Source organism: Epinephelus lanceolatus, chromosome 10 (assembly GCF_041903045.1).
Source record: "Epinephelus lanceolatus isolate andai-2023 chromosome 10, ASM4190304v1, whole genome shotgun sequence".
NCBI lineage: Eukaryota > Metazoa > Chordata > Actinopteri > Perciformes > Serranidae > Epinephelus > Epinephelus lanceolatus.
In genome coordinates, this window is record NC_135743.1 from 40,008,328 (window position 1) to 40,030,169 (window position 21,842).

The following is a 21,842-nucleotide window of genomic DNA, read 5'->3' on the forward strand; positions in this document are numbered from 1 at the left end:
CCTTTCTGTGTGTGACAAGGTTCACTGTATATAAGGCAGCAGAAGCAGGTTTTAGCCTGTGGGTGCTCTTAAAAAGGGTTAAACAAATAATCTCTTCTCATAAAGGTCAATTTGATGACTCAAAATTAAACTGGGGTGAGTCAAGATAACAATCAGAATAGTAATGAAAATTGGCCCAGGCTAAATGAATGAGAGAGCAACCTTTAAAAATGTCACACTAATGCATTTTATTTCACTGCAGTGGTTATAACTCTCCTGCAACTGCATCCATGTAACTGAACAGTAACACCCATGAATACTGTAACTTCACAAGATCCTTTGCTACACTCTGGTCATTTTATTTCTATTTTATTATTGCATATACACCAGCAGTTTACATCATCTCAGTCATTTCTCTTACATTTCCTGCTTTTATTCTACACCTTTACAATGTTTAACCTTTTATTTCAGAGTTATATTAACTTTGTATCAAACACTGACCAAACTGTCCAGAATCAGAAGATTTTTTACAGCCCATCAAAGCCTGAGGTGTGATGCCTGCTATAAGCATCGTCAGGTTCTTGGTGCATAGAAATACAATGTTCCATTCATTTCTCACAAACACAAGTTTATAAATATGGTCTCTCTCTCTCTCTCTCTCATTCTCACTCACTCACTCACTCACTCACTCTCAGGCACACAGTCTTTGCAGAGTGGAACTGGGTCGGAGCCGAGCACATCAGCCCTGGAAGGCGTGGAGCTCCTCTTCGCTGAAGCTCTGCTGCTTCAACAACCTGAAAGAGAAACAAACAGGAAAAGAGAGTAAGGTAAGAAACTGCTGAGTGCAAGACAAAGATGATACAATCAAGAATCACTGAAGTCTGCGGTGTGAAGTGCTTCAACCTATACATAGTTTTTCAAGCTGTGTATCTGGGGCTGGGCCATAAATCTGTAACTACTATGTGTCTCTCCAAATAACCATCACACCCATTCACAGGTCCAGTGTGGAGGATTCAGGCTGATATATTGGCAGATATGGAATATGTTTGTTTTCTCTAAGGTATACTCATATAATTTTTTAGTGAAATTAAGAATTGTTGTGTTTTCGTTAGCTTAATATGAGCCATTTATATCTATATAGGGGGCAGATACTCGTCTATGAAGATCGGCATGTTTCTACAGTAGCCCAGAATGGACAAAAATGGATAAACACTGGTTCTCGATAGGGCCATTGGGGAGGGAGAGACCTCTGTGGATAGTTCGGATCATGGTAAAAACCTACTGAACCTCTGGATCAAAAATAAGGTGAGCAAACATTTGCAGATGCTGAGAAGGCTGGCCGTCTCCGACATGCCAAATGGCGTCAAAGAAACACTGGTATATAACATGAAGCTGCTTTATTCAGTGTTTTAACTGGTTTTGATTCACCTGGTGTGTTTGTTTCGAGAGGAGGAGACATCGGTGGACAATTTAGCTCCTGGTAAAAACTCCCTGAACACTGATGGAATTCTAACTGGAAAAATTTCAGCTGGTTGCAATCTGCAACTAAATCCCCCTAAATTTTACACACTGGACCTTTAACGGCAAATTTCCAATATGGAGATATTGTGGCTCACAACTCTTATCCGTGAATAGCGACTATCTCACTATAACGATTTTTGAAAAATTTAAGATTTTTAGTTGGTCAACAAAACGTCACAAAGCTTGAACCAGACAGGCCCTTTCTAAATGTATGCTGAAATGTATGTTATACTGGAGCCCAGACCAGTTACCTAATAAGATTGTGTAGTTCTGTCACCACAACCTTCTACTGTGTTCCCATCAAAGTCAGAGGTTGAAATTTCCCAGTCAAAATTCCAACTTCTGACCAACCAGCCTTCCAGGTAAATGATGGCAAACATAAAGAAAAAAAACATGGCTGATCACGACAACCTCCTGTTTTTTAAACTCTCAGCAGAGTAGCCTCCTTGCATATATAAACTAAACAATCACAAATGTCACTACAACTACTTTGTTGTTGTGATGATACAGTGTTCCCAAATCTCAGCAATTACTTCGGAGAGTATGATGTTATAATAACTGAAAGACATTGTTGCCAGATCTACAAAAATAAGACCTACATTGTAGAAAAAGAACATATCCTGTAAAATGCATTCTTTTCTCAGAGCACTAAAACAATGATACAGGTTTCATTACACACCCTATAGTCAGCTCTGTAAAGGCAGTGGGGCCGCACACACACACATAGCATTTGGAGCCATCTGGCCTTTTGAGGAAATCCTTGAGCATGGACTCATCCACCCGTCCCTTCAGGCCTGTCCAGCTTTCACACGGATCAGAGAGGACGTACTCCACCTGAAACCTGAGACACACATACACACACACACACACACACACACACAAATACTAAGACACTGAGGTTCAGATTTAGCAGAAAAATTTGTAAAGCTGAGAGTTATTTGCATTTCACACATTATGCTTTGCAGAGTTCAGACAGACTGACTCTCTTTACACTCTCAATTCATTCACAACTCACTCTGCTCCTATGGGTGTCACCCCAAAATAATCCAACCAGATTTTGCCACAATCTCTCTAAGACAATCATATCGTTGCTGTCAAGTTTTAAAGCTGTTCTCCTCTGTGTTGCTGTCAGTTGTCTTTTTTTTTGTCTTTTACCCCCTAAATACTCGGGGTCTAATCACCAAAGAACTTTTCACCATTCATCTTATTGTGTGTTTTGTAATAAATTACTTTTCACTTTAAAATAAGTCTCCCATGATTTAACTGCCTCAACACAAATGTTATCTTTTATCTTTTACATCACACTTCAGACTTTCCACGCTGTCAACATCTCCACATTCACAATTCTGTGAATCTGACCAATGAACCTACTGTCTGCTTTCCTCAAGCTAATCAATCCCTGGATGTTGTTTTTTTTAAAAAATCTTGAATTCATTAATTCTGTTTTTAAGACCTCCTGCTTTGCAACGCATCTCTTCCCCTTCACCTTGACCTTCATGAAGTTGAGGGACATTTAACTAAGGCTATACTGTTCTACTACCAGCATCCAGGGGATCCTGTCCTATCTCCTGTCCTCCTTGGGCCTATGTACACTTCCTGAAGATGCTTCACATGGGTGGAGTCTAATCGCCAGGTGGGAGTAAGTCGCACATGTGCAAGTCATAAGCAAGTCTCAAGTCATAACCTTCAAGTCTCAAGCAAGTCAAGGTAAGTCAGGTCAAGTCATACTCAGAAACTCATATAGATAATATAAGATACTAAACTAAACACATTAACTCAGCTACTGTGAGTACAAATCTGAGTCTTTTCTTCTCATGCCACCATCTACCTCTCCTCCACTACATTTTTCTCACAGCTTTAATTATTAGTTACTTTTAATCCCAGTTACATTTAATCCTACTTTTAAATAAAATTTTGCACTTGAAACATATGAAAATGTTCAAGTACTGCTGGAATTATGAGTCAAGTAATGAGTTGACAGAAAATTTTCACCATTTTGATGATCATTTAAGTTGTTTTTAAAGCAAAAACATTTCATGGTTCCAGCTTCACAAATGTGAAGATGTTTTTACTTTTTATTATTTAGCAATTTTTATGAGGTTTGAACTGTTGGTTGGACAAAATTATGAAGATGAAATTATGTCACTTTGGGCTCTTGGTAAGTGTGACACTATCTCTCACTATTCACAGAATTTTAACAAACCAAACCAATCAATTAATGGAGAAAATAATCAGCAGATTAACCCGTAAAAAAAATAATTATAAGTTTATAGTTAAAAATGAAACAAATATAAAGAATGCACATCCTCTGAATCAACTTATTTCAATCGGTGCTGACATCAAAGGAAAAACTTGAGAAATCAGGATTTGTCGCACACGATGTATTGCTGCTCCCGTGCTTTATTCCCACACCAAACACATAAGCTTATTTGTTTGGTGTGGGAATAAAGCACAGGAGCAGCAATACATCGTGTACGACAAATCCTGATTTCTATAGTTAAAAATGAACCTCAACCAACTACACGAAATGCTTTTGCATTAATGCATGAGTCAGAATCATCTAATGAGATCATACATAGTAGTAGACTACAACAGTCACAGGGGACATTTTTACAGTATTTTTACTTCTAACAATTTTAGTACATTTTCACTTTTATTTATCTAATATTTAAAATGTAGGATTTTAACTTTTTTTCAGAGTAAAAGATTAAAATACTTCCTCTCCTGCTCCAAGCCCTCTGGTCAGGGTGAAAGACTCCACTTACATAACATACCTGCTGCTGTGCAACAGCAGGTGAGATAATAACACTGTTAAAATCCCCGAATGCAAGCTGAGCAAGGACGGGAGGCCAAAAAAAAGAAAATCACTGGGGAAACTATTTCATGGCGCGCAGATGCGCATGGCAATTGACACACACTCTCAAAGATAGTGAACCTATGTTGGGACAGCAGGCAGGAAGAGTCGTTACACACTGTGGCTGTGTCAGAACCTCATGCTCATGATGCCGCTGTATGTACTGCCATTCCTCTGAGGAGAGCTGCAGGCAGAAGAACAGTGCTGTCATAGTGTGGGCATGAATATCTCCCACGTTGTGACATATACAGTACAGGCCAAAAGTTTGGACACACCTTCTCATTCAATGCGTTTTCTTTATTTTCATGACTATTTACATTGTAGATTCTCACTGAAGGCATCAAAACTATGAATGAACACATGTGGAGCTATGTACTTAACAAAAAAAGGTGAAATAACTGAAAACATGTTTTATATTCTAGTTTCTTCAAAATATCCACCCTTTGCTCTGATTACTGCTTTGCACAATCTTGGCATTCTCTCGATGAGCTTCAAGAGGTAGTCACCTGAAATGGTTTTCCAACAGTCTTGAAGGAGTTCCCAGAGGTGTTTAGCACTTGTTGGCCCCTTTGCCTTCACTCTGCGGTCCAGCTCACCCCAAACCATCTCGACTGGGTTCAGGTCCGGTGACTGTGGAGGCCAGGTCATCTGCCGCAGCACTCCATCACTCTCCTTCTTGGTCAAATAGCCCTTACACAGCCTGGAGGTGTGTTTGGGGTCATTGTCCTGTTGAAAAATAAATGATCGTCCAACTAAACGCAAACCGGATGGGATGGCATGTCGCTGCAGGATGCTGTGGTAGCCATGCTGGTTGAGTGTGCCTTCAATTTTGAATAAATCCCCAACAGTGTCACCAGCAAAACACCCCCACACCATCACACCTCCTCCTCCATGCTTCACAGTGGGAACCAGGCATGTGGAATCCATCCGTTCACCTTTTCTGCGTCTCACAAAGACACGGCGGTTGGAACCAAAGATCTCAAATTTGGACTCATCAGACCAAAGCACAGATTTCCACTGGTCTAATGTCCATTCCTTGTGTTTCTTGGCCCAAACAAATCTCTTCTGCTTGTTGCCTCTCCTTAGCAGTGGTTTCCTAGCAGCTATTTGACCATGAAGGCCTGATTCGCGCAGTCTCCTCTTAACAGTTGTTCTAGAGATGGGTCTGCTGCTAGAACTCTGTGTGGCATTCATCTGGTCTCTGATCTGAGCTGCTGTTAACTTGCCATTTCTGAGGCTGGTGACTCGGATGAACTTATCCTCAGAAGCAGAGGTGACTCTTGGTCTTCCTTTCCTGGGTCAGTCCTCATGTGTGCCAGTTTGGTTGTAGCGCTTGATGGTTTTTGCGACTCCACTTGGGGACACATTTAAAGTTTTTGCAATTTTCTGGACTGACTGACCTTCATTTCTTAAAGTAATGATGGCCACTCGTTTTTCTTTAGTTAGCTGATTGGTTCTTGCCATAATATGAATTTTAACAGTTGTCCAATAGGGCTGTCGGCTGTGTATTAACCTGACTTCTGCACAACACAACTGATGGTCCCGACCCCATTGATAAAGCAAGAAATTCCACTAATTAACCCTGATAAGGCACACCTGTGAAGTGGAAACCATTTCAGGTGACTACCTCTTGAAGCTCATGGAGAGAATGCCAAGAGTGTGCAAAGCAGTAATCAGAGCAAAGGGTGGCTATTTTGAAGAAACTAGAATATAAAACATGTTTTCAGTTATTTCACCTTTTTTTGTTAAGTACATAACTCCACATGTGTTCATTCATAGTTTTGATGCCTTTAGTGAGAATCTACAATGTAAACAGTCATGAAAATAAAGAAAACGCATTGAATGAGAAGGTGTGTCCAAACTTTTGGCCTGTACTGTATGTCATCACAGTTAGAAATGAAAAATAACTTTTCAATATCTAGAAAAATACAAATATTAAATTAAGTCAAGTACTTTTGAAGTCATCTGTCTCAAGTCAAAGTCAAGTCTCAAGTCATGAACAGAAAGTCAAAGTCAAGTTGAGTCTTTTTCAGTGTTAGTCAAGCAAGTCTCTCGTCCTCAGATTTGTGACTCGAGTGCCTCATCTCTGCTAATCGGCAAGTCTTTGTCTGTTGCTAGCCTTCATAACTATTTTTATACACTTCCAATTTATCTCTCCTTCTTTTTAAAATTATGTTGTAATGCATACAATGCAGCGTGTTGTTTTAGCACCAGGCAGCACGTAATGTTTTATTGTAAAGCGGCAACCAAATTGCCACTGACTGTAGTTATCAAATCTGCTTAAAATCCATACAGAGGGGTGTTAAAGTTAGGAGCAACCAACCAGAAGCCTTGTGGGATCATCCTGTCAATGCAAAACTATTTATAGTCTGTATATTGTAATAGGTGCACTTTATCTTAACGTATTGCCATATCAGCATTTCCACATGGATTATTAAAGTGGATGCACCTAAATACAACTGAAAGAAGACACAGGCCCAGTTCAGATCTTCTCTCTTCAATATTTTCCCCAAATATAAATGGTTATAAAGGCATATTGGGAAATGTTTGTAGACACTAATTATCATTTTATAATCAATAACAGGTGAACTGGTGACAACTCCCCCTCTCTCTCCTTCTCTCTGCCTGTGAATTGTCTTCTCCTCTGCTTCTTTCTCAGAAATCTCTTAATTCACAGCAGCCCACACTGTGCTGTCCTCACACCACTCCCTTACACACTTCACGAATTTCATTTCTAACAACTAACATTTGCAGGCTGTGGTGTAACAGGGACAAACACTATGAGGCTTTAAACACAAACACACAGCTGCCATACCTCTCACTATTTGCAGCCAGTTCATCCAGTTCACAGCGCCACAGAATGTCCTCCTCTCGTCGGTTAAAAAAGAGCAGCTTGATTGTTCTGAGGACACACAAACATGTTGTGGATTATCAGGCAGGGCCTTGGATTTATAATCAGTGACGCAAACAGTACTGAGTGCTTTGGATGGGAAAGGTTGACGACAACAGTGAGGACAAGGAGTCTTTTTTCTCTATAGGGGAAATACATTTCTTCCTATGAGTTGTAGATACAATTGTCATTAAATGTTATTAAACATCTTTTAATATGACCATTTCACATAGAGACACAGACATATTTCACCTCACAGTCCTACAACACTCTCAATTCTAACTTCACATTTAAAGCTAGAACAACAATACTTAAACTTAATATTAGGGATTAACATTTAGATTAGGTGTGCACTGATGAAGACTATTGCTTCTTTAAAAACACATACATCTCTCTCTCTCTCTCTCTCTCTCTCTCACTCTCACTCACTCACTCACTCACTCGGCATGTGTCCCCTCATCCTGCTGTAATCTTTATGGTAATTTGACTGCATATAATTCAGACTTGTGTTCGGTTGAAGATGATACAGATATGTTACTGGTCCAACCTCGTAAGATTGACATTGTGACTTTTATGTTAAAGTGCCCAGGGAGCATGTTAAGTAAAGGGGCTTCCATGTGTAAATACAGAGGCAATATAGTGAAAGACAATTTAAAAAAAAAAATAATAATAATTAGTATGAATAAGTTGTGGATGGTACCAACAGAACCGTTTCATTCCACTGTAACCACTGTATGAAAAATTAAGTGTTCATACTAAAGCCAACTCTATAAAATGACTACAACTATAAAATTAAAGGATGCTTTGTTGCCTTTTGATCTTTACTAGTTAACAGTTAGCAGCTTAAGACTGAGAAAAAAATATCTGAATTCACCGTGCTGGTAAAGATTGGATCTTCAAGCGTTGAACAAATGTATATGAATTTTTCCAGTTTTATGCAAACTGCAAATTCTACTTCCTCACTTTGAAAAAAAAGAGTCTCATTCCTGTGCACTTTGGCAGTGCAAAATCCTCCTCTAAATACTCCCACCTGATCTTTTTGGTTCTTAAAATGTTGTCAACCCTGTTCTGTGGACAATTAGGGAGGTGCAGACGATCCTCTCCCCTGTCTGTGAAGAGCAAATGGAGCGAGAGCTGGGTGGAGCAGTGACATGGCTATTACCATCAGGTAACAGTGGCTATTACCATCAGGTAAAAGCCCCACCTACATTAAGAGCACTGTATACATTGGAGACGCAAAACAGATCTATAGTTTAGGTGCATGTGCGTGTGGGTTACATTCGGTTGTAAGGGTACCATATCCTAAGTGTTTGGTGGAATCATGGTTAAAGTGTTGTGACTCCCGATCTGAATTTTCTGATAGCTCCCACCTGATGGTGTCAATGTCCTGTTGAGCCAGTTGGATGAGGCGAGCCATGGGCGTGAACCCTGTGCCTGCTGCTAATAGGTAGAGGTATGTGACATCACGAAGGGGCCGGAGACTGAAGGGACCCTCTGGACCACTAACGGATATACAGTCACCTAGAGAATGACAACAGAGAAGTGAACAACAGCATATAGTTACAGATCACACAGTGCAAGCAAAAATTAAATAAAGTTAAGAGTGTCGAAAAGAAGTGAAAACACACTGACAATTGGCAACATTTTCATTCAGTTTCTACTTTTTAATTGATCGATGTGAACATTCCTAAAAACTGTGATTCAGTGATGTCAATATGAATATATCAATTGAATTAAACAATTAGAACATCCAAGAGAGTGTGACCCTTATAGGCCTATACAGGGACAATCATTACAAGTGAGTGACGGTTTAGAAATTACATAATAACCACAGAGAAGTGCACTTCCACTTGACCTCTAAAACTAGCCCACAGTAGCTCCTAATGGAGAGCATATAAAGGTAGAGCAGGAAGTTAGCATTATGTAACATCACCAGGAGAGCAGTAGTGGAAAATAATTGTCATTTGAGCCGTTACAATGCAGGTATTTGAAAATACCTGCTATGGCAGCAGAGCAGTGGGTATGTTTCGGACTCTTTAAATAGAAACTCAGTCATGTTTCAGGGTCAGAGCGATCAGTTCGGTGAAAATATTAAGTGATTCAATTAAGAGCTCCGTTTCCTTCAGCTGTTAGCTGTCCTTCTGCATGAAGGGGGAAGTAAAGAGAAACAAGGAGAGGGTGCAATGAGGGACAATTAAGCCAGCTGGATGAATACCAGAACCATAAAGAGAAAGATAAAAAACATTTTACTAAATCTTCAGCTGTTCATTATAAGTAGGCAAAAAGTAAACACAGAGCTTCTGCCCACTCTCCTCTAGAACATATCTGCTTATTATGCTACTAATTTTAATTGGGATATTTTTTGATGAACTGAATGACATTTAACGAAGTGTTGCAGGTCTCGAAGGCTGGCCTCATAGGGGACCACCGGACTCTCTCCCAGGGGAGTGGCTGGGGGAGAGAGGGAGATGTCCGGAGCCGGATGATTAAGAGGCAATTTGGAACGAGTTAAAAGCAATTAATAAACATACAAAGTGGTGTTTACAACTGCATATTTGCTAGCAGATCTATTTTCTGGCCTAAAGTGCGGCCATGACTGGTTCTGAATGTGGGCTTTAGCAGGCAGCCAGCTAAAGGTAAACACAGACGTTCATTTCTCCTTTCCGTTATGTTGTCGGATAATTACACTAACAATCCGAGCCTATCTGTGTGAATAAAATGGACTTTTAGTGGACGTATTTTGACGTTGTTTGACACTGTCTGAGTGCCCTATTAATTAGAATCGCGCGCGCTCACGGGCTGCAGGCAGGTCAGCCCTAGCTTCATACTGGAGAAATGTCAAATATTGAACATCCTATCACTCATTTAGACAAAAGGAAATCAGAAAATAGGGCCCAGGTTGAAAAAAAAAACAACCATTATTTCCCCTTTAAAGATTCAGTGGCGGTATGCATATGCATGCATCTTGTTAATTCAGTGAGTCATTAGCCTTATCATATTGTACATTCAATATTTTTTCATCGTTTCATCTTTATTTAATATACTCTCTCCCACATCCTCTTTCCTGTCCTCTCATGACACACTGTGACATGTTGGCTGCGACTTACCAATGTGCAGGCTGTTGAGGTGTGGGGTGAACACTCCGTCAGGGTAAACTTTGATCATGAGGTAGAGGTCTGATTCCTGTGAGGAGTGGTGGGAGGCAGCTGCCAGGTTCTGATCTACCGGAGTGTATGGCCTCACAACCTCTGTGTCTGGACATGGACAAAAATAACAATTCAATCAAACTTCTTATAATATTATTAAATAAAGTATCTAGTTAATTCCAGTCTGTTCCAGAGCAGCTTCAGTCCTCCTCACTCAATGCATTAATAGTGCTTTGAGGGTGTCTGAGTAGAGATCCTCCATGCATCTGTACTGATGTGGTAATTAATGTCTAAATGGAGTAATATTCCTCTTCCTACAGTATTTTCTCTCCTTGGCATTTAAGACTTACTTGACATTGTTTGGTGCCACCTAATGGACATCATAATACAACATATACACATCCATTCAAAAGTTTGGAGTCAGTTGTTGTAGTGATGTTTTTCCTCTTTCCTTCAATAATGTCTATTTAAGAGCTAAAAACAGTGTAATTCACACACCAAATGTATCATTTACATTTGAAATAGTGGTGGCCCCAGAAGAAGAATTAAATGATTACAACAGTGCAGCATCATAGAAAAATACTTTTGGAACCTGGATCTCAACTTTGTTTTCCAGTCTAGTGTCAGTGACCCTCGACCACTATTGAGACACACCGGTGAAAATGAGCTCTCAATATTGAGTTAGTCCATTTTTTCATTTGGGGCCCTCTGCAGTCTACTAAGTACTTAGATTTAATAGGTTTGAACTGTGGCAGTATGTTCGTCTGATATTTCTAGATCCAGATATTCAAGAATAATTTTGTTAGAGCAACGCGTTGCCTGTTCATTTTAAGTTGTTAGAGGCAGTACTGTGCACTTGACACTGAAACAGGAAATTGTTTCTATTTAAATCTGCACACATTTGATGCAAAACTTTCAGATGCTTATTTTGCTCAGAGGGATCTTTGTCTCTTTCTGCCATTCCTGTTCACCATTTACAAAACCCCAACACAAAATAACATCTATTTTTACAGAGGACTTTTTACAATCTAAAAGGACCAAAGACCATTAAAATAATATACAGTGGTTGTCTCAGCCATCTGACTGGACCCAATCAAGCTGTTGTGACAGAACTTTTTGACAGTGGTGTCCATAATATCTTAAATCATGATTTCACTGCATTTGTTTTAAAGCTAATTTATTTATCATTGCATGAAAAACCTCAATGTTTACACGTACAGCATGCATCAACTGATAAAATTTCATTTCATTTCGATAAAAAAATTATTGGAGTGCCTTGGTAGACAACTGGTTACTGCACATGCCGAATGAAGTAATTCCAGACTTGGGACCTTTGTTGCATGTTATGCTGTGAAGCTTTCATTGCCCAGGGAAAATGAAGCACATAGCCTTGGCAGAGTAGCACGACTCATATGCTTAGTATCAAGGATTAGAGGGCAGATCTATGCCAGAGAGGCAGCAACATTAGATATCTCTAGGAGCTCCAAGCAGACTGTTATAAGAGGCAGCAATGGGACCTGCTGTGCCTGGTGGTTGTGGATGATAAGGAAGCATGCAGCCATGGTAAATAACCTAACAAGTCCCTTTTTCTGCTGACTCAGTATATCACAATGAAACTTTGGCAGAGTCCTACTGGAATCCTGTGTACTTCACATTCACCACTGAAGGTAGTAGCATATATGTTTTTCTTGTTAATATGAAGAAGTTTATTTCAATTTGTTTGAAAAACAACTGTTTTTGCTTAAGTACAGAGGACAACACTCACTATATTCAGTAGTGTGGTCTGTCTGCCTGGTTCCTTACCTTGAATGAGGGCTTTGAGGTAGACATGTTTTCCAACAGGCACATGCATGACAGTCCCACGTGGAAGTTGCAATCTGAACACATGGGTGTTGTGGTTCACCGCAGTTTTAGACACCAACACACAATCCCTATAGTAGAGAGCTGTAAAAAGGAGATCATTGATGTAGACTCATTATCAACTTACAACATGTTAACGGTGATTACTTCTTTTTGTATATCTGTTACTTATTCAGTCTCTCTTTCAAACTTGGTACGAACTAATTTGGATGATTTTTGTGTGCTGCTTGGACAGAGATGGCTATTGCATTATGCCAGAAAAGAGGGGAAAATTAGCACTTCCACCGGGGTGTCATATTTCTGTCACTGCTGATGGGAGATGGAGCCGATAAATACCTGTGACTACTAAGCTGCTTTTACACTGCCCTTCCAAGGTGGGAGTATCATCCTTATCCTTATCCCGCCTCACCTTGCTGTATATAAGGTACGATCGCTCAGTTGGGATACAGAGTGGTCTTGCCTTTAAACTGCCATGGATGGTAGTAACAGCGCCGCAATGGTGTTTGTATAAACATGACAGCCGGCAGGAAAGGATGATGGGCAGGACAGGACCATGGGCAGGACAGGACAATGGGTAGGATGGGACCATGGGTAGGACAGTGTGACGTTTAAACAATGTATTATGTGTGACTTAAAAAGTAGGTGGTAGGAATTAGCTGCTGACTTGAAGAAGAACAGCAGCTGTAAATGTCCACAAATTGGGAAAACAATTAGGAGCTCCTCACCCTCTGCTCAGGGATCATGGAGGCAAGATCAGCGTCCATATAGGGACGATAAATGATTGTTACTGCCTTGTTTTGCCATTGTTGTTGTTTATAAAGCTCTGCTGACACATACATATGTTTGATGTCACACTAGAAGCCGACGCTGTTGTGTTACATGCTATGCCGTCACGGCTCTTTTGCATCTGGGATGACGGCATGCTGTCTATAATCGCATATTGGAGCTGCATGATGCCAATGGTGTTTGCTTCTGTGTAAAAATGCAAAGGCAGCATAACAGAAGAACTTTGTTGTGGCGCTATAGTGCACTCTGTGTAAAAAATTTGTGCCAGGAGTGAATGCTGATTGTAACTTTTCCCACTTAAGACAAAAGCCAGTTGTAGTGCGTAATATGTCCAGATGTACAGCGGCTCTCACCTCTGTCTTTTTTGCGTAGAAATGTATTGTGAAATTCCAGTGGTTGACCAAGACTTGTCCATTTTCCTTTATTCTGTTTGCGTATGCTGACCTGGATCTTTCCCACTGAGAAGGCAGTGTGGACTGTTGGAAGAAATGACAATTTAAAAACAATAACATGACAGTAACACAGATTTTGCGGATATTATCTTTCTCTTTTTGATCTAATCAAGCTGTTGTCTTACCAGTGACCTGTTCCTCAACTTCATCAGCTAGACCTGAAAGAGCATGAAAATCAGTAGATTTTACAACCAGTCATGTGCCAAGCAGCGTAATATAGTGTACAGTGTATCCATGTCCAATATTACGCTTGCATGCAAATCCTGGTTGGTGCCATGATGTCAGCACCTTGTCTGACAGCATACTTTGAAAGCAAACGCAGATACAACATTCAAATGCTTCTTAGCTTCAGCAGCCATATTTTTCAGTAAAACAGTCAGTGAATCATAGAGTCCTCCTCACTTATGGAAGATTCCAATAAAAGAAACATCTTATATTAATACATAATAATACAACAAACTAGTGTTAAAATATATAACAGACTGTAGTCTAAACAGTGTAAATAACAATTACACCATACGTTTTGCAATGGTAGTGTTTGTTACACTCCTTCTAAATTTCTGGTGACCCAGCACAGTGCAGGTTCTTACTGCAAGTTTTTCACGTTTGTTGACTTTGTCCTAAATAGGGGTGAAAAAGTGTCCGGTTTTACAATAAAATTCCAAATGCCTAGTATTATCGTTTTTAAAAACTCACAGTTAGCAACAGTCTCCCAGACGCATGCCAACACACAACATGGGTTTGTTTTGCGTAAATAAAAATATGGCAGAGGGCAGTGAACTACACCCGTATCCCCAACCATAACACTGCACAGAAGGATGCATACAGCTACTGCTAACTGACCAAGTACCACTGAGCTAGCTAATGTTACAGCTCAGCTGAGGAGGACACCATTAATGTTCACATCTCTAATTACATATCTTTGTCACAAGTGTTTGATAACCACATTTGAGGGATCACTGCAAAAAAATGCAAATGCAAACACACACACATATATATATATATGCATTATCTGTCAGGCTCTGATAACCATTTTAGAAATTCAGATGTGGAACCAGGACTGATCATAACAAGGCTGTCTGAGGGAGTTCACTGATGAGGAGCAGACACATAACTCTGAAAGGATCTTTATATGGAGTTATGTGATATTATTCTCTGTCTGCATCTACCAGTTTTCATTCTTTACGCATACAGTGCATGTTCTGCTGCCTGCAATCCTGCTACTATCAAGCAAGCAAGCAAGCAAACTTTATTTATACACTAGTACAGTGTAGCACTTTTCAAAAACAGCAGTTACAAAGAGCTTTACAGGAGCAAGAGCAAAGAAGTAAACTATATGTGCTGCACCTCAGTGTGTCTCACTTATGTTCTTGCAGAGGACAGCACATTAAAATATAGAAAGTCATAACTCTACTCACATAAATGTATCAGGTAGGACATTTTCCCCAACAGCACTTCCAGTCGTAGAACACCCGCCTTAAGGTCAACAATGGTACAGCCTGAGCTGGGAATCTAACAGGAAAAACCAATATGCATGAATGTGCCATCTTCAACCAGGCAACTTTAAACTTTTATTAAAATGTAACTTCACCCTTCAAACATTTACTAAAATCGACTAGTTGAGTAGCTTTTATAGGCTTGAAGCTTTCATCAAAAATTCTGACCAAAGTTATGTTTAATGATTAGACAGAGAAAGGCAGCTCAATCATCATCCCCTCCCAAACCTCACATGGTTGGTGGACAAAGGTGAAGATCAAGATGGGTCATTACCACCTACTGACATTTTCAACTGCAGTTTTCACCGTATGCTACCAGAGCTAAGTGACTGATATGATGCCTCATGGATGTGTGTATGGTTGATGGGTAATTACCTTCCTCTTAGCATAAATGACCAGATGAACAGTCGCATCAGTTTGGAACCAGTCGAATCTACACAACAGATAGTAGATAATAATAATGATGTCACTGAATATGTAGTTTGTGACATTCTGAGACATCTGTACAATATTTGTTTTCTCCTAAGTTCTTCCATACCGAGGCCGAGCGTCTTTGTCTGGAGGAGGAGCCACTGACATGGGTGGGGCGAGGCCAGTCGGAGGTGCAGGAGAGATGATAGCTGGAGAGAAAAACATAAATGAATGCTAACCACCACTGAGACATATCATAATTCTTCAGAAAGATTTCCAGGCAGCCACTGGGTTTTCACTCCTTTTGATACTATATGACAATCAAGCTGCCCTACACATCAGTAAGGTGTGTGTTTATTTTTAGGTACTGCATTGTTTTAATTTGGTTTAATGTGTAACAGGTTTTTAAGGTGGACCCCAGGAAGACTAGCTGCACTTTAGGGCAAAGCTAATGGGGATCCTAATAAATAAACAAATAAAGGTGTGTGTTTTTGTAAATCCCTTTTTATCTTCATTTGTCATATTTCTGTGCATAAGACGTTCAGAGCAGCATCAGGGCCCATATTTATCAACCATCTGACAGGAACAAGTTGACTTTATAGAAGCTCTCAGAGTGACACATACTGGGTACTACTTTTGGGACTAGGAGGTATTTTGTTGCATGAACACATAACAAATCATGTTTGATAAAAATTAATTTGTTTATTTAAATAACTGTGCTCAAGGCAATAATTTATCAAATATCATCAAATATTTATTTTTGAATAATATTTTTTATGTATACGTAAGTTAGTTACTTGTATTATTTCACTACACAGTAGCATACACCCATCAGCCAAAACATTAAAACCACTGACAGGTAAAGTGAATAACATTGATCATCTTGTCACAATGCAATGTTCTGCTGTGAAACCTTGGGTCCTGGCAATCATATGAATGTCACTTGAATCGCACCACCCAGCCACTGCCATCCGCAATCCCTGATGGCAGTGGCTTACCCAGCAGGGCAACACGCCATGCCACACCATAGGGACTGTTTAGCAATGGCCCGAGGAAAATGTTGAAGAGGTCAAAGCATCGATCTGGCCTCCAGATTCCAATCCACAGAGGTCCCATATCCATGCCTCGACAGGTCAGAGGCCCCACTGTGGATCAGACTTGGCTCTGACCTGTCAATGTGTGGACAAAGAACCTCTGGGGGTGTCCAGCACCGGGGCGTTGGTGGGGGATCTTTTGAGTCCTGCGGGTTGCAAGGTGGGTTGCAAGGTGGGTTGCTGGAGCATCCCAAGGATGCTTGATCAGATTGGGATCTGGGAAATTTGGAGACCCAGTCAACACCTTGACCTCTCTGTCACGTTCCTAGGGTCATTCCTGAACAATTTTTGTGGTATGTTGGCTTGCCATGGTGGAGTGAAGCGAATCTCAAGTCAGTTCGGTGAGGAGACCTGCGGTGCGCTGAAGGTCTTCCTGTGAAACACGATCGTTGATGTTGTCACCCAACTATAACAAGAACGCTAAGAGAAGGCCTGTGACTGCTGTGGATGTGAAGTATGCTCTAACAGGGCAGGTAAGCACTCTGTACTACTCGGAGGATAAATAAATAATTAAAAACCTAAAATCTGATCTGCATAATATAAGTTAGAACATTGCATTATAACAAGATCGATTCACTTCACCTGTCAGTGGTTTTAATGTTTTGGCTGATGAGTACATATAAAAGTGGTGCTATTTTCTGCATTTTCATTTTTTCCCCCCATTGTCCAGTACCTCAAATTGCAACTGTCAGATAAACCACAAAGACATCATCATAATTTCAACTTTGTGGCTGAAAATGTGGAACATCAGAGACGTTACACTCACTCCATTTGTTTTATTAAAGAGAGAGAACCCACAGTGACTGCATTAGTGGGAATGGAACACTGATCTGCTGCCACTGCAACTCAGCTAAAGCACAGCCTTTAGTGCTCACTGTGAGCGTGTGCGTGTGTGTACCTTTAATAGCTGTTGTGGCCTTAGTTGCCATCCTGCCCACCAGGCACTCTTTTAACATGGACTCATAGTTCACCCAGCGATGAACCTATGTACAAACACACACATTACCATGGGAACACATGTAAACCAATCAAGTCACCCATACCCACAGCCAAAACAAAATATGTTTTAGTCCTCCCAAGGTCCTGGGGCATGTTTCAGGGCAAGTTTATATTCACTGCTCAGGCAGACATCCTTTAATTCAGCCCTGATGACTTACAAACAGCAGGCAGAGGAATGTTTTTATCAGCTCAAAGCTCAGAAAAACATATTTTATTAGTAGCAAATTCTGTATAAAATGGAAAATGTATTTTGAAAAAGAGCAACGTGAAAACAGAAAGAAAAGCAAACTAGAATTAAGATTTTCGGATGGATGGCTACAAAAACTGGTAAGCCTGTGGCCTTCAGTAAGAGCTGCAGCGCATTAGCAGAGAAGCTCTCTTCACTTGTACACTGGCAGACCACTGTGTTCATCACTCATTGTTAAAACTATACCTACTGGATTTTTACCAAAGTAAACTTCACAGATATATAAAATAATTGCAGTGTCTTTAAAAAATATCAACTACTGGATTATTAAAACCTTCAAGGTAAACAAGTCATTTTGTTCTAACTTTAATACCTAGAAAGGCAGGACTGCATCTTTACCGTTTGTAACTTTAGATTTTAACAGTTACATGGAAACAACAGAACTCTGCTTTCTCCATCACCTTCCATACCTGGTCAAACAGGTCAGTGCCATCTATCCCAGCTGCCCTCATCAGCTCGTCCTCTCCACCAGGGTGGTAGTCCATGTAGGGGGTCACATTGTAAACCATACCTGAAAACATACAGAGCTTGTATCATGATCCAGTGCCCTCTGCTGACAGACTGGTAACAGCACAGACACCGATTTAAAATAATGACATTAAAAATGTTCTGATTTTGTGCCAATCAAATCACTATTAACCACAGTAGAAAAACCTGTATAACTGTCAATTTAGGGATTGACATTTATATTTAAAGACTAAGCCCTGTGGGCAAAACTGTCCGTGCCAGTTCAGCCGGCCATCACATATACAAAACACTACTGCAACTATTCTCCAGCCTGGTAAATACTGCAGCTGCTGGGGCGCCGGTGGCTTAGTGGTAGAGCAGGCGCCCCATGTACAAGGCTGTTGCCGCAGCGGCCCGGGTTCGACTCCAGCCTGTGGCCCTTTGCTGCATGTCACTCCCTCTCTCTCTTTCTCACCCTTCACACTTGTCTGTCCTATACATTAAAGGCTAAAAAGCCCAAAAAAAAATATCTTAAAAAAAAATAAAAAATACTGCAGCTGCCATGCAGGTTAACTTATTCATGTGTTCCCCTTGAATGTGAATGAGCCCTTGTCCCATGTCAGACCACCTTGCAGGCTCACCTCGTATGCACGTCCAGCAGTCCTCTCTTTTGTTGTGTTTCTGCAGCTCTTCCTGAGTAACTTCGATCAAGCGTCCTCTGAGCCCTGTCAGATCTTTGCCACTCTTGGAGAACCGAATCCAGTCCATTAAACTGTGGCCGGGCTTTAAGGCCACCTGATTAAGGAGGGGAGAATCAGAGAATAATCTGGTTATTTATTTTTCCTCTGGAGGATGTGTTAAGGCATGTTAGGACCAAATTTAACTAAGTGCAAAGTCATGCTGAGTCAATGTGGTAACAGAATATTAAGCCAGGTTTATGCTTGCTGTAGTCTACAAGCGACACATATTTTGTGTCGAACACAAGACTTTGAAAGACTCAGAAAGTCATGCATGGTAATAAACTTTTGAAGTTTTATAACTAAGCAGGCACCCACTGTCTGCCCTGCACTTTTCAGTATGTACAGTAAAGCAGTGGTGGTTTTCCTTCATTATGGCCTGTATATACTTACAATAAATAGGCCTGTATTTAGTTATTGAAGACATAGAAAAGAACTCAAGGCATTATGATTCTATTGTAATACTGATTTGACATTATAATGATGGAGGGAAGTGAAATCTCTCACACCCTTGTGTTTGTGGATGAGGCTGCTTTCAATCTGGCCAAAATATTACAGGCCACTGAGCCACGGTGGATATGCTATTGGATCACTATGTATCCTGTAATATCTGAGAATGGTGTGAGTACAAATATTCCCTAAATTGGTCTATACAACAACCAAAAACTCCTGCACACCCTGTACAAAGATCTCATCCCTGAGGCTGAAAAAGGTTTGGTAAGGCATGTACTGCTAACGTTTGTATCTTTGTGGGATAATGTAAGCTTCCACCATGCACATGTCATCGGGGAATGGTTTGTTGTTGTTAACCAGAGGATGGTGATGGTGTTCCTTCCAATATTTTGTACATCCCTGAAGTACCATAAAATCTGTTTCAACACATGTGAATGTTAACACTATTTCAAGAAATGAGCCAAAGCAATACAGAGAAAGTGAAATAACAGACCAGCTGTTCTTGTTGCTATTATTTTAAATTCTCAAATGCTATACTGTTGATTTTATGTATGATTATATCTCTGAGGAATTTAGCTTAGGGACTGTTTGTTATTAATGAGAGGGGAGGGGGTGGTGCAAAAAGGGGGACATATGTCAAATATTTTTTAAGCACTGGGGATGGACTCATGTTTTTTATTTTGACTTTGGGAAGGGGCATACAACTGTAACTGGTTCTATTTTGGTTTTATTTTACAGCTGATTTTAAAGAAAAATTACATAAGATGATGTTTCTTAAAAATCACAAAAATTACATCATTTTTACCAGCCAGAAACTGCCCATCATAAAAAAAAAATTAACAGAGCTTAAAGTACGTTATATTTTACCAATAGCACTTTATTCTACACATCTCATTTCAAATTTGGCCAAAATTAAACCCTTTGCATGAACAAACCAGTATGCATGATAAGAGTGAAAAACTGAGGCTGTCTCCAGCACTTCTTCCTAAACTTTTAACTATCAACTATCACAAGATAAGTTTTAAAGTCTAATTATCAATTTACAGTGGGGGAGGGTCGTGCATTTTCCACCGGTCCCTTAGGGAGGCTCATAGAAAAATATCTGTAGCTTCAAGAGGGGCAAAAAACACCAAGTCACACCTCAGCCACCCACCTCCTCTGACGAGTAACAGTCCCTAGATAGAGAGTTTGGTACCGAGTCTACAGAAAGGTAAACTGTTTTTCTCTGCTGTGGTTAGAGTGATAACTTACCTTGTTCCTCCCGGACTGTCCGGACGGAGTGACCCGCTGCTGGGAGCAGGGCGCAGGGAACGACTGGGTCGGAATGTTCAACATATTGTGAACGCTTCTGAGGCAGCCCCAGTTCCGAAGAAAACCTATTTAACCAACAGGAATTCACTACAATGGTACATGAACGACAGTGCTGTAGCCACACCCAGCTGTTAAAAGTTACCGACAACGTAACAAGTTCCTCCTTTTCTTTGACACATCTCTGTTGAAACTGTGTTGAGCAATGCTGCTTAACTAAACGGCTAAGCTAAGATAAGCTAAAATGGCATTGCGTGCTGTCTACCATGCTAACTAATAACAACCAGTTATATACTGTCGACTAAAGTTAATATTTGCCGTGTTAATAAAATGATTAACAAGCAAATTCATAAGCTACTCGCTGTCTAGTGATAAATTGCGAGCTAACTCCTGCCTTCGTGCTTCGGCACGGTGTAAAGACTACATTAATTGTCGCAGACTTTGACGACGACGTCAACAAATGTTGTCATCAAGTTGCGACGGCCCTCCGTTGCCCTCTACTGTTCGTATCATACATTGCAAAGGATACGAGAAGGAAGCCGGCACTTAACGAATGCTTCAAGTGACAACAAAGTTATGCAAGTTCTTTGAGGAATATGGTCTTTTTTTATCACGCAGATAATTTGCAGGAGTAGCACAGGTTTCATATTAATAATAATGGCTGTAGTAGGCCTACTTCCAGGTGTGCAATCATGCTCCAGTAGACTACTGTGCATGCTGGCTCTCCAAAATGGTTGAGATACTTAAATTGAGCACAGTCCTAATAAACAGTGTTAATTGCTCCTATGCTTTTAATTTAAACTGACATGAAAAAGGCCAGTAACCCACCTGAAATGAAACTACTGAATACAGCAATTAAAGATGAACCATTTCGTCCTCTGCTTGATCCACTCTCACTATCATCATCATCATCATCCTCTTCTGAATCTCTCTGGTTTCCATCTGACATTGTGAAAACATGGTATCTTACACAGCTATGATGTTGTATTCATTTACAGTGTAATACAGGATACCCGTCTAGACTTTCTCCAGGGCAGCTGAAGGGTTTGCTTATGAAGGGCTAATCTGCTAATAGGATTCAAGGACAGGAGTTCTCTGACTTCAAAATAAAAGTCCATATGCAGCTAGTAAAGATGTGACAGAGCTGTTGATGTCATGATGT

At 40.3% G+C, this 21,842-nt stretch overlaps 1 protein-coding gene across 1 annotated transcript; it reads right to left on the reverse strand.

The window, feature by feature from the left end:
• Positions 1–202: 202 nt before the first annotated feature.
• Positions 203–21,116, reverse strand: cyb5r4 (cytochrome b5 reductase 4). The gene is made up of 15 exons (XM_078172004.1): positions 20,624–21,116; positions 18,824–18,977; positions 18,146–18,246; positions 17,388–17,472; positions 15,523–15,604; positions 15,360–15,417; positions 14,907–15,000; positions 13,614–13,646; positions 13,390–13,512; positions 12,194–12,334; positions 10,352–10,498; positions 8,615–8,765; positions 7,170–7,256; positions 2,180–2,341; positions 203–773 (listed from the first exon to the last, which is right to left on the reverse strand). Exons 1-15 carry the CDS (start codon positions 20,705–20,707, stop codon positions 719–721), a joined length of 1,557 nt encoding a protein of 518 aa, XP_078028130.1. The 5' UTR covers positions 20,708–21,116; the 3' UTR covers positions 203–718.
• Positions 21,117–21,842: the final 726 nt, after the last annotated feature.

Excerpts from the sequence above, each read along its gene's own strand:
- cyb5r4 (XM_078172004.1), bottom strand. The coding sequence starts at position 20,707 with ATGTTGAACATTCCGACCCAGTCGTTCCCTGCGCCCTGCTCCCAGCAG. Across the intron at positions 18,978-20,623 it reads GACAGTCCGGGAGGAACAAG|GTGGCCTTAAAGCCCGGCCA; the intron begins GTAAGTTATCAC and ends CTCCTTAATCAG. Across the intron at positions 13,647-14,906 it reads GTCCTACCTGATACATTTAT|GTCTAGCTGATGAAGTTGAG; the intron begins GTGAGTAGAGTT and ends ATGCTCTTTCAG.